Genomic DNA, 13637 nt, shown 5'->3' with positions numbered 1-13637 from the left:
TATGATTAAAAGTTATTTTTTAAACATATGAAAAAACACAGAAAGAGAGGAATTCAAGTCCTTTAACATTCTTGTCTGGTTTCGGTGTGATCACTGAAAGTCATCCAAATTCAATTTTTTTGTTTTGTCCTCACTAAACACGCCTCACTCCCAACTCAGGAATACAATGGTAATGCATCTTTAGATACCAGTTGGTTTTCTTCCTCTTCTTCAGCTTTGTACTTACTGCTATTGACAGGGGGGCAAGTCTCACAGGGGTTTCCCCAGGCCTTTCCCAGAGAGCAGCAGCACGAAGAGCGACTGACGCCCACCCCAATCTCGGTGTTGCAAGACAGACTTCCATCTCCTCGAGGTCCAAACTTCAGGTAGCAGTTCCCCACACGGTTGTCTGCAGAGCAACAAAGGAGCATACAATTGCCCTTGCTTACATAGTAAGGACTCCATTTAAGGGAAAAGTCACTCAAAGGATTAAATTCAAATTTTGTACTTTAACACGAAAGATTCCTTTTAATCCTTAGTACCAAGCAATCTCTTGCTTTAAGCTTTTTCGAGATTGAGTCAGAAGAAGCCAATTATGGCAGACTTTCCTATGTTTAGAAATCCACATAGACCATTTTTCCTATACTCATGAAATGGACAAGACAGTAAGAAATTTATCATTTGGGACATACTGGACCTCCAACAATATGAAGACAGTAAGTTTTTTTGTATAATTAATCTATATCATGAGTTTATCCAACGGTTTAGTCTCAACTTGCATAGCTAACTTTGCAGGTTTTAGAAAAGATAGCCTGTAACAAATTTAGAGAACATATTTCAGGGATCAGCTAACCTAAGGCTTTTCTTTGTTTATCTCTATCATTCAGATCAGTCCATTGAGTCTATGGGCTTAAATACTACTTTTTTGCAGAAAACTCTCAAATTTATGGTTCTGTATCTCATCTCTCCCCTGAACTCTAGACCCTTCTCTTCCAATTGCCTATTTCATTTCTTCTCTAAAACATCTAATAATTATTTCAAAGTCAACACATCTAGAATCAAACTGTTGATACTTCTTCCTCCACATACAAAATCTGCTGTCTTCTCTCCCAGTCTTCTGCATTTTCAATGAAAGGAAATTCATTTTTTTTTTTCAGTTGCACAGGCCCTAAGTTTTGACATTGTTTTTGGCACCTTACGCATCATTTTTGATTCCTTATTCAACCCAGTAATTACGGCTGTCTACTCAATCTTCAAAACATATCTGGAATCTGTCTATTTACCACTGCCTCTATCACTACAATCTTTTTTTTTTTTAAATCACTATAAACTGAGTTCCAGTTACCATCATCACCTTTTACCCAGTCTAATGTGATAGCTTTCTAACTCTTTTCTCAACTTCCATTATTGACTAAAGTACGGTCTATTTTTCCCTCCATAAGCCAGTTACCCTTCAATAGCATTACCTTAGGTAAGTCAGGACATCTCCAATAGCTTCTCTTCTCAACTGGAATAAAATCTAGAGTTCTTAGCAGTGAACAATGTAATTTTCACCCCTGGCCACATGTTAGAATCATTTGGGCTTTTAAAAAAACTTTTTTATTTCTTTTCTCAGTTTTTTGCATTTTGTTTTTGCTGCTGAATCTTTGATGCAGAGAATTAAGTTAACTTAATGGTCCCCCTCCTAGTTAGGTATATTTATTCTGGATTTATTCATCTGTTCTCTCCTCTTTCTCTCTCTCTCTCTCTCTCCCTCCCTCCCTCTCTCCCTCCCCTTTCTCTTTTATTCTTATTCTTCATTCCCATCCTCCTTACCTACCAGATCATCTCTAAATGTATTTAATGTTACTACTTTTTACATGTGCTCTTGCAAAAGAAATATTTTTTGTTTTAATGTGTTCATTTTAAATTTACATAAATATCTTTTGCCATACATCTCATTTCATGACATTTCCAGTCATGCTTATTCTGTGAACATACACTCTGTCAACTCCATGGTGTATAATTGCCTTTAAAAAAAAAACCCTCCTCTCAAAAATCGTTTTTTAAACCCTATGACCACAAAGAATGCTGCAATGAGCATCACATATATGTCTCTGTATGGGCCTAGGAGTTTATTCTATTGGCATATAGAGCCACAAAAGAACTTGTTGATGCATAAGGTTTGCCTATACTTAGCCTTCAGTCAGGAAAAACAGTCATCATTTACCAAATGCATCCAATGACCTCTTTAGGTTTTTATATTTTTAAAGTCATTTAAAAAATAATTTACAGAAGAATAAAGGTATAGTGAAAACAACTTTCTTAGCAATATTAATAAGAATTTAGGCCGGGCACGGTGGCTCAAGCCTGTAATCCCAGCACTTTGGGAGGCCGAGGCGGGTGGATCACGAGGTCAAGAGATTGAGACCATCCTGGTCAACATGGTGAAACCCCGTCTCTACTAAAAATACAAAAAAATTAGCTGGGCATGGTGGTGTGTGCCTGTAATCCCAGCTACTCAGGAAGCTGAGGCAGGAGAATTGCCTGAACCCAGGAGGCGGAGGTTGCGGTGAGCCGAGATTGCGCCATTGCACTCCAGCCTGGGCAACAAGAGCGAAACTCCGTCTCAAAAAAAAAAAAAAAAAAAAAGAAAAAAGAATTTAATCACAGCTAGCTCAAATTTTTATTTTCTATTTTCTTGGTTTTGAAGATATACTACTCAAAATGATCTTCTGAATGCAACTAATTGCTTATCAGCTGTCATTCAGGAACTTGGAATATATCCATTTTGTATTGGAATATATCCATTTTGTAAAAACGGATTCCAGATTTCACACACATCTCTAATAGGTTCTAGCTTATCATTATTTCTGGTTCTTCTTGTTTTGGCATCATACAAAGGCCAATACCCAAAGACATTTGTGAAATTATTAACAGTTCGTGATTGTGTTGATGAGAGGACAGCCATCTTCTTTGCTCCACAAATAGAAAGTGTTTTCATTTTTAGATTTACTGACACCATTTAGAACAATCAATCCAATGATTTTATTTCTACATCACATATTTCTTCCCAATAACCTTTTAAACATACCTGCTTTTATCTTTGTCTGCTTATAAATCATATCAATTAAATTTTGGTATAGAAATGTCATGAAATATGAAAGAACCCACAAACCTGGGAGGCTTCAGATTCTTGTTGCCAAATATTGTGGGCTGAAGTTCTTTCTGGTGACTAAGTGGATGAAAATACCATATTTCCTGTGTCTACAGAAATACACTGTCCATTCACTTGTTGATTCTGAAGTTTGAAAAGTTTCACCTAGGACATTGGTCTCTGAAAACACTTAGTCTGGCATTGTGCTTAAATGATGCATTTCACCATCACCTTTAGAATCTAGACAAAAGAGTTGCTCTTTGTCTCTTTGCAGTCATCTGACTCAACTGACAATTGTAAAATATTTTCCTCTCTCATTTTTTTCTCTTTGCCAAAAATTATGGCCAGAAAGCCAAGACTTCTAAATTCTCAACTGCGTTCAATAAATGCTAAGAGAAGATTTCAAGTAAGGTGTCTCCAGTCTTGTCTTGTGCTTTCTTGAAAAACAATGCAATCCTTAGGGCAAAATAAGAAGAAAACCGAAGGCTGATGCAGCAGTGACACCTTATTTCACTAATGCATGGTCCTTCTAGGTGATGCCATAATTCTCCACTTATTATTATTATTTTATTCTGTTTGCTGTATTCAGTGGCAATAATGGTGAACACTGACAAAATAACATCTAGGATGACAAAATGTCAAAATGTTTTAAGACAAAGGAAAAATAAGATCTCTTAACATTTTCTAATGTATCAGACTTACGAAAGGGCCCAATGGACTCTTAGGGTATTTGTGAGATGGGATGAGTCTTTCTTGAAAGACAATGAAGAATGAATGAAAGCAATAAAGTGTCAGTCCAGACAGATAGACTTGCTCCAAAAAGAAACTCAAAAACTAAAATTGACTTTACATTGACAGTTAATCGGTGCACTGTTGTGCAAGCATATTCTCTGCAAGGCTGCCCTGGTCTACACGTCTGCCAACAGAATGAATGCTCCCCAAGGCCCATGTCTCCACCAATACTTCACATTATCCAGGTTTCCTAATTTTTGCCCGTATGTGAGGTGTAAAATGGTATTTATAATGGTTTTAATTGCATTTCTTATTCCTAATGATTTGGGGCATTAGTTTGCTTACCTTTGTTAATGTTTAGACTATTCTCTTTTATGAGTTGCCTGTTCACCATCTTTGTTCCAAGGAAATTTTTAAGAAATATTGAGACTCCAGTGAGTCAGAATTTCTGGGGGTGTGACAGGCATCAGTATGTTTTCCAGGTTCTAAATGAAGTTTACTATGTAGCCTGGGTTGAGAATCATTTTGTAATCTTGGCGACCGTGTCTCTGATTCCTCTCCTCATCCCTGTCCCCTTCATTCACTCTTCTCTTGCTACACATAGTCTTTTGCTGTGTCTCTAACGCCAGCCTTCTCCTGCCACAGGCCCTTTGCACTGGCTGCTCCTTTTAACTGGAGTCTTCTCTCAGAGGTCCAGTTGACTTGTCCTCTCCTTAAAGGCCCTGACTCCCCCATCCCTAATATAACATGGCACTTCTCCTTCAACCACTTCCAGTGTCAATTCTGTTTGTTCTTGCTTTATCTGCCTGCTACCAGAATGTAAACACAAAAGCAGGGTATGTGCTTGTTCTGTTCAGTGTTGCAGCTCCAGCCCTTAGACAGAAGGCACTCCATCGTTACCAAATGAATTATTTTGAATGGAAAACGCAGAATTTGCAGTAACCATAAATGATACGTAGAAGTATTCACCACAACTTAAAAACAGTATGTAAGTTGTGTATAAATTACAGCAGCAAATATTCCTTCCATTTGCTGCAGGCCCCAAAACTGACACTGAAGACAGTAGGCCGATTTCTGAACAAGCAAGGAATTCTCCACGCCTCCCTTTTTTTTTTGGACATTCTCAGAAAATTCTCCAGAGCACTTCCTTCTCTAGGAAAACACAGAAATAGGGCAGATGGTAAAAGCTGGACAATTAAGATCAGAGGTGCTGACTACAGATTCTGAATCCTCCTCCTCCTCCCTGTCATCACCCAACTTCTTCTGCTCCAATAGTTTGGCTCATGAAATCCATCTCTCTAATTCCTTGCTTCCCATCACTTCATTTACTTCACTATATGACCCTTTCAGTAGGCAGGAGAAATGGATATTCCAATAGCTATACACCACTTTGGGTTACTCTGGCCAAACACTGAACAAGGAGCCAGGCAGCAACCTGGACCACTGCCTTAGCTCTGCCATTTTCAAGCTCTGAGACATTGAACAAATTATTGCATTTCTCTGTGCCTTGGTTCCCAAGTCTGTGAGATGAGGAAGGTGGAGCAGGTTATTTGGAAAAGAAACACAATAAAGGTGACCATATAATGTTTTGTTTTTAAGTTAATTGTAGCAAACACTCGACACAGTTCATTACCAAGAGAGTTTGAAAATTCAACTCCATAATGCTATTTGTTTGTTTCATATGGCTTTACTTACCAACACAACCCACACCAGTTGGGTTCAGCTGAAAATCGGGTGGGCAGTTACACTCATAGCGACCAGGTGTGTTGACACATAAGCCATTGACACAGTTTATGGGATCTGCACACTCATCAATATCTAGGAGAAGCATTTAAAACGTCCGGGTTACCATTTTTACTTTTTCTATGTATACTGTTGTTCCAGAGAACTGGGTGGAATTTTTGCAAGTTAGTAAAGTAAAGATCGCTAGGAAAGACTCAACACAATAAAACAAAAGCAGAGAATGTGCTTGTTTGTAGCTCCAGCCCTTAGACAGAAGGTACTCAATCTTTACCAAATGAATTATTTTGAATGGAAAATGCAGAACCTGTAGTAGCCATAAATGATAATTAAATGAATTTTCCAAAACTTGAAAACAGTACATAGGTTGTGTATAAATCAGATCTTAAGTTTTTGTGTATAATTAAAACAGATTCCATATTCAAGCACACAGTATTTATGACATCATTTAATATCCTTAATAAATACATTGTAATTAATTAAAATTTGCAAATCTGAGGAAAGAAAAATGTCACTATTTGCTTAATAACAATCACATATATACATGTGTATATATATACATATATATGAACATGTAGATAGAGACACTTTACTAGTTTCTTGTCAGATAGTTAATATTAACAATTATAAAGATAACAATTTAATATCATTTACATAAAAATGGATCAATTCCATAGCTATAAACCAATGTAGCTGAATATAATTTTCTTTTTCAGAAAAATGCGTAACCTAATGCATAGATTAACTAAGCAGAAATCTCAGAATTTCTATGCTTAGCACAGAATATTCATTTCAATGAATTTGAACACAACTTAACCATTAACTGGCCATACCTGTACAGTTTCCTCCTGTTCTGTCCAATTCATAACCGTCATCACAGATACAATGAAACATTCCAGGCAGGTTATTACATGTTCCAAAGACACAAATATTCTGGAAGGAGCATTCATCAATATCTGAAGATTAAAAAAAATAGTAATCTCTTATTTACAAAGACATTAAAAAATTTTAATGTAATGTATAACATTAGTGCATTTTTCTACCCCCTGAGATGTTTTTATTCAGTAACACAGTTTTTTTTTTAAATTAGGTAGATAAATGTAAAGAGCAAGCAACTAATGTTCACCTATGGAACCAAGATATAAAAGAAATATTATTTTCTTGGTAAAATGAATGTCCCGTATCTTAAATGACTTGGATATACAATATATTTAAATAGAGTTGGCTCATGGCATACAAAATACAAAAATGAAATATTAACATGTCAAATAAAATTATAAAAAATGATAAAAGCAAATCCAAAGATTCTAACTAGTGCAAACAGCAGATGCTTTATAGTTGATAAATGTTTTATATTATGATAAAAGAAAAATATGTAACTATTTTTAAATATTGGAGACATTAAAATTAAGTTTAACTTTTTAGTCTTTATATTGTAATCTTATCTGTTATTACAGAGCAGTTTTAAACAGAGAAGAAATTTCTTCCCTAATTTCATGTTAATCAGATGGTTCATTTCCTCCATATTCTAATAAATTTCATTAAAATATCTGTACTGAATTGGACTAAAAATTTATTTATGAAAAATTTATGATAGTCTTCCATGAGGCTTTAATTCAAAGTTAATATATATGAAGTTACCACTCTTCACTCAGGTGAAAATGAATGTGTATGTGTATCTGTGAAAATAATCTGAGTTTCTACTCTTAAAAAGAGGACAGGCATTTTGTATATAAATTGCCTAGCACTCTGAGAATGCAGACCAGGCATGTCATTTTAGGCTACACTAGACAAGTCATCCTAAACTGCCATCATCAGACAGTTAAATCTTAAGTCTAATAAGACTTCTGGTCATTCATTATAGTTAAAATACTGGTTTCAACTATCTTAGATTTAAGGTATGGTTCCAATCATGTTTAAAGTTTGCAAAGATGTCTTTTTTGGGGGTAAAGAAGTTATTTCCTTTATATAAATGAATAAAAACTCTTTAAGCTAGATTACATTTGAATTGTGTTAATCTATACTCAAAAAGGGTATTGTACTATCAGCCTTCTGAGTATACATTTTTTTTTTTTCCCCCAGGCAGGTGCTTGCTCTGTTGCACAGGCTGGAGTGCAGTGGCATGATCATGGCTCACTGCAGCCACGACCTCCTGGGCTCAAGCAATGCTACTGCTTCAGCCTTTCAGATAGCTGGGACTATAGGCAAACACCATCGCACCTAGCTAATTTTTAAAAAGTGTGTAGAGACAGGGTCTTCCTATGTGGCCCAGAATGATCTCAAACTCCTAGGCTGAAGGGATCCTCCCTCCTCGGCTTTAAAAAGTGCTGGATTGACAGGTGTGAGCCACCATTCCCGACCCATTTTACTTTTAAATGAAATTTATTAGAAATTTCTTCCACCTAAATATTGTAATAGTTGTATAAAAGAAGGTAGTTTAAAAGATTAGTATATTCAATAATTCAAATAATATAGAAAACAAAATAGCAAACCAATTACTCAAAAATGTTTCCATCTAGAAAAAATACTTTAAGAACATTTCAGACATTTTAATATACATATTCAGACAGTGAAGGTAAAACAATTTGTATACATCAGAAAAATTTACCATCAACAGTTTTAAAGTACTTTTCTAATGTTAAGAATAAAAAAAATTAAAAATTTATCATTTTTTGGCTTTATGATAAGGTTCAAATGTAATTTTTAGACAGTATTAATGGATCCTACACAATGAATTGTAAGAAAATTAGCACTTACATATCCTTCCAACACCTTATAATTCCCACAGTGTTTAGTACTAATTATTTACTTAAAGGGATCAATAATAGTTTTATGACAACTTCTCTGTTTGTTTCTTGATTGGCTGTGTTTCATTGATGATTTTCTTCCTAAGTTATTTTATGTGTAAGAAAATGCTTATTCTTTTTATAATTAAGTATAATCTTGAGTCACATTTCCTCAGAATTTTGTGGGCACTGATCTAATGTCTTTTGGGACTGAATTTTTCTCTTTAGCTCATAAACCGCCTTTTCTATCTGAAGTCTTCAATCCTTCTCTATGACTAAAGTTGACAAATGTAGTAAATCTAAGTCTTGGTCTTACAATTTGGCCTTTGTATATTCAATTGTTTGTTCTCCTTCAGGAAAATGGTTGTTTAGTACTTTTTTCTAGTTGATTTTTTGGGCTGTCTTCAGAGACACCAATTATACTGATGGTTATAGTTTTTGTCTTTTCTTTAACAGTGTTAATTTCTCTTTCCTCCTTTTTTTCACTGTTATTTCAGGCCCTTTCTCTATTCTAGCAATTATATTTTCAGTTGTGTGTTTTCTGATTTTTGCTGTTTTTATTTAATAGTTCTCTGATTTGCTGTATTTGATGTATCCCCATTTCTTATTTCCCTTGACTCTATAATCTCTCTTTCACTCTATAGCTTTTATAATCTCCATAAACGTGGCCAATTATGTTTATGTTTTTACTAAGGTCATATACAGCATAAAGTACTTATGGAAAATTTGTTTTGTTTCCTGAGTAGTTTTCTTTCATCATGGGTTGGTTCTTCAGCTGTTTTTGTGTTTTTCTTCCTTTTGTTTTCATAGGATGTCTGCATAGTTGCTACTGTTTATTTTTCAGCTTGTATGCACACTACTTGGACTGCTCGTTCAAAAGTTGCTATTTATTTTTGTATAGTTTAAACAACGTCTCTTGACATCTTACCTTCCTAATCAGAGCTTTGTTTGGAAGACAGCTGATTTGGGTGTCATTAAAGATGTATTCAGTCACCCAAAGTTTCATAAGGTGAGGGGAGAGAGACAGGCTGGGGAGAGCTCCCCTGGGCTCTATGTTCTCTTGGTTGATGAAGTTGGCCTTTTCTCTCCCTTTAGAAATTACACAAAATGGTCTGTGTGTAGGTCTGTTCCATTTAATAAAGTTCTCTACCATGTCCCTGCAGAGGTTTCTCCAGGTTTTACAGCCTCCCATTTTGGTGGAGATTACTGGAAAATGGTCAACTTCAAGAATTTTTCGAATTTTATTGAAATTCTGAGACTTTGTGGTGAGAAGTGGATGCTCAGTGGAAAATGTTCATCAGAGGGGCATAGATTTATAGTAAGATTAAGTAGACAACAAGGGATTAAATTACTCTTTTTTGTCTTTTTTTAAATTGCATTTTAGGTTTTGGGGTACATGTGAAGAACATGCAAGATTGCTGCATAGATACACTTGTGGCAGTGTGATTGCTGCCTTCCTCCCCATCACCTATATCTGGCATTTCTCCCCTCCTGAATTACTAATTTAATCCATTTTACACAAAGATATTAAATTAGTAAATTCAGGAGAATCTGTCCGGATGAGCCAGACCTTGTGGGAAGAGAGAAGAGAAAAACAAGGAGAATGGGCAGAACCACGGAATTACACTTTTTGGATCTCAAAAGTTGGTGTTCAGCTGAACGGAGCAGAGGGTCCATCTGAGGATGAACTAAGGGTGTGCCAACCCTCAGCGGCCCTGTCAGTCAGGAGTTTCTCTCTGTCGTAATGACGCATAAGAAACCAGATGTGAAGGAAGCAGAGTAAACAGTAACTATTTAGTACCACCTTGAGGGAGAGGGAAGTTCAGAAAGGGCCTATGCCACCCATAAAGTAATACAATTAGGAAGGAAAAATCCTGTCTAAGTAAACAGAATTTATGCTGGTGAAAGTGGCTACAGCTAACCACTTCCTTCTCCCATGAACTCTTGTCAAGCTGATGTAGATAATAAATAATGTCATTCCACATTTACATTGACTCACATTTTCTACTAATTCTGCTACTAAGCTACAGTGCTTAGAAGAAACCAGGCCTAGAACAAAAGGAACTCACTCTACAGTTGCCTTGTATAAAAGAGATTCTGCCCAATCTCAGGGGTCAATGTAGAAGCATGAATGTTTTCAGTTTCTAACTTGGTCTTCCCTAAGGCCAACTGTTCATCCTCTTGTTGTGAGTCCCTCCAAATTGGTGGCTATTTCTGGATAATTTCATCATCTTTTGGCTTGCTTTCTTCGGGGCCACTTCTGACGGCAGAGCTGAATTAGGCTGTACGCTGAACCATAGCAGGTTGTATAATTTGGTTTTGTTTGGTTGATGCTGATGAGTGTGTGAGTGTGTGAGTGTGTGTGTGTGTGTGTGTGTGTGTGTGTGTGTGTGTAGGTATGCTAGTACTTACCATTTCTATTCATTTGGTTAGATATTGATATAGGTGGAAAGTTTTTAATCTGTTTTCATTTTATCATCTTTCCTCAGCAGTTTTTTTTTTTTTCCTATGAGGCTGTGTGACTGGCAAACTGAGTTTTTTTTTAAAGATTTTCTGTGAATCATACATTCTGTCGAAGCCCTATGGTATATAAATTACTTTCAATCTCTTTCTTCATCTATATTTTCATATAGTCACTATTTATAACACATTGATGGCCCAAACTATATATAATGTGATTGAGTTTCTAATTTAATAGAAATTCCAAATTCTTTTTCTTGGAAAGATCTCATACTAGGCACAAAGACCCGTTTCTAGGAAAGGGGGATGATGTCATCACTTAGAAGAAGGAACCACTAGTACTAAGCAACAGTACAGACCTTGCGGAATCCCTGAAGAGGACTTCCATTCCCAGACATACAGACAGCAGGCTCGACCATGAAAGTAAATGCCAAAATAAGCTTTTTAAGATTTTGATAAACACAATAAACAGTGGTAGTTGAGACAGGTAATGGAGCATATTTTAAAACCTGAATAGTTTCTCCACATGTCATTCATTTAGTGATTAAAAAAGAGAAAGAAGAGAAGAAACGGTTAAAAAAGAAAAAAGAATGAGCCAAACTTCCAACTACTGGCTCTTGGCCAGGAAAACTTCGTAAGAGATGAAAGCTGTCTTCATCATTATTCATTCGGCAAAATAATCCACGCTTAAACGAATGACTTTTATATGTGCAGCATGTGCTATGTATTCCGCTTCCAGGTGGAGCTTGTTCCAGCCCTTTTTGTGGTTTCATTTGCCGTGGTTGATCCAACTTGAAAATGAGTTGGAATCCTGGTGACCCACCTTGGCAGGATCTGCTGTCTGAGGCTGGAGTGAAGCCCATCTCACACTCGCAGCGATATGCACCCGGGACATTAAGGCACTGTCCGTTCTCACAGAGGTTTATGTTTTCTGCACACTCATCAACATCTGTGCAAAAAGTAAATTACATCTCTGTTAAGTTCCAAATTTCATGACACGTTTTCTCCTTGCTCTGTAAATAGATCAGTTTTACTGGCTTGACTTAGTGCTCATTAACATGAAACAACAGTTAATCACATTCACTTAAAGGAGGGTACACAACCTGATAAAAAGTCTATTTATCCTGCCCTTTAACATTCAATTGTAACATGATTAAAGAAAAGCTATTTAACCTGCACCTTAACATTCAATTGTAATATTATTAATAGGAGGAATCCAGACGTCTCTCACATTTGTCTTGTTTCTCTTTAATACCAATTTGATGTATCAGTAATATGCCAGTATTATTTAGATATGACCAAAAACATTGGAGTTAATCTTAAAATGGTGTTTGTTCTTTGTGAAAATTATAGTATTAGAATAAACAACTTGCTCTTTCACTATCCCAAGTGCTTTAATGTAAATTAGAGACTCTATGGGAATGGGGAAAGTTTCCTTCATGTCATTACAATCTTCTAAAAATACTCCTACCTTAATTATGCAAGCATACATTACTCTAGACCTTACAGATAATTTAATCAATTTTTAGTGAGGGCCTAATTTGCCATGTGCTGTGCTGGTTGCCTGACATGCATGTTTTCACTGAGTTCACCAATCTCCTGAGGTTTAGAAGAGGAAGAACCTGTGGCTAAGAGCAGCCAAGTAAGCTGACAGAGCCACACTGAGCTGATAATATATGTTGACTGAGCCAGGATCCGATTGCCGGTGTGTCTGACATGAAAGCCATGCTCCTTCCCCGACACCGCAGTGCAGAAAGGTGCCAGAAAAGATGCACCATCTAAGGCTTACAAGTAACGAAGCTTTAAAATTGAATAAACAAGTTTCCTTAAATGGGCATTTGAAGATGCTGAGGCTGCATTTTTGATGCCAAGAATTAGAAAAAAAATTTAGTCTATTAATTACGGGTTTAAAGTATGTACTGAAAATCAATTGAGAAACACTTACTTTATAAACTGTAAAGTATTCAACTTTATGTCCAGCAAGATTATCTAGTCTTATACATGCACATAATGAAAGCATGCTCTATCCTCAAAGAATATGAATGAATAGAAGCTAATATTTATTGAAACTTTGTGCTGTGTCTTTTAAGTCCTTTATTTCTGTAATTCCATTTAATCCTTTCAATGCCAGGTGAATACTGAGACTTTGATAAACACATTAAATAGCAGTGATTGGATAGGTCATACATCCTATCTTAAAAAGCTGAACAGTTTTCCCATGCCATTCATTTAGGAATAAAAAAGAATAAAATAAAATTGTATTATTACAATAAAGAATAAAAGAAAATTGTATTATTACAATTTTATGGCATTTTGTTTTATTTATTTATTTTATTTTATTTTTTATTTTTTGTTTGAGCTGGAGTCTCATTCTTGTTGCGCAGGCTGGAGTGCAATGGCACAATCTTGGCTCACTGCAACCTCCACCTCCTAGGGTCAATCGATTCTCCTGCCTCAGCCTCCTAAGTAGCTGGGATTATAGGTGCCTGTCACTATGATCAGCTAATTTTTTTGTATTTTTAGTAGAGACATAGTTTCACCATGTTGGCCAGACTGGTTTCAATCTTTGAACCTCAAGTGATCCACCTGCCTTGGCCCCATGAAGTGCTGGGATTACAGGTGTGAGCCACTATGACCAGCTTACTATGGCATTTTAAATCAGGCCAAATTAAGTAATTCACTTAAGGTTACACAGGCAAAAAATGGCATAGATAAGCTTTGAATCCAGGTAGTGTAATCCAGACAAAGCCTGTGCTTTTTTTAACCACTATGTTATAAATGAGGAAGATAAAATGGCAAGTAAT

At 36.0% G+C, this 13637-nt stretch overlaps 1 protein-coding gene across 4 annotated transcripts in view; it reads right to left on the bottom strand.

Moving 5' to 3' along the window:
- The window catches only part of FBN2 (fibrillin 2), a 262792-nt gene that overhangs the window by 48592 nt on the left and 200563 nt on the right, over positions 1–13637 (bottom strand). For all 4 annotated transcript variants that reach the window (XM_003920636.4, XM_074381877.1, XM_074381882.1 and 1 more), the window contains 4 exons: positions 11657–11782; positions 6421–6543; positions 5543–5665; positions 227–388 (listed from right to left, as the gene is read on the bottom strand). In XM_003920636.4, coding sequence (XP_003920685.2) covers positions 227–388; positions 5543–5665; positions 6421–6543; positions 11657–11782 — 534 coding nt within the window. The remainder of the gene's footprint in view (positions 1–226; positions 389–5542; positions 5666–6420; positions 6544–11656; positions 11783–13637) is intronic.

Source organism: Saimiri boliviensis, chromosome 1 (assembly GCF_048565385.1).
Source record: "Saimiri boliviensis isolate mSaiBol1 chromosome 1, mSaiBol1.pri, whole genome shotgun sequence".
Lineage (NCBI taxonomy): Eukaryota > Metazoa > Chordata > Mammalia > Primates > Cebidae > Saimiri > Saimiri boliviensis.
Note: the sequence above shows the minus strand (reverse complement) of the source record. Positions and strands in the feature narration are given on the sequence as shown.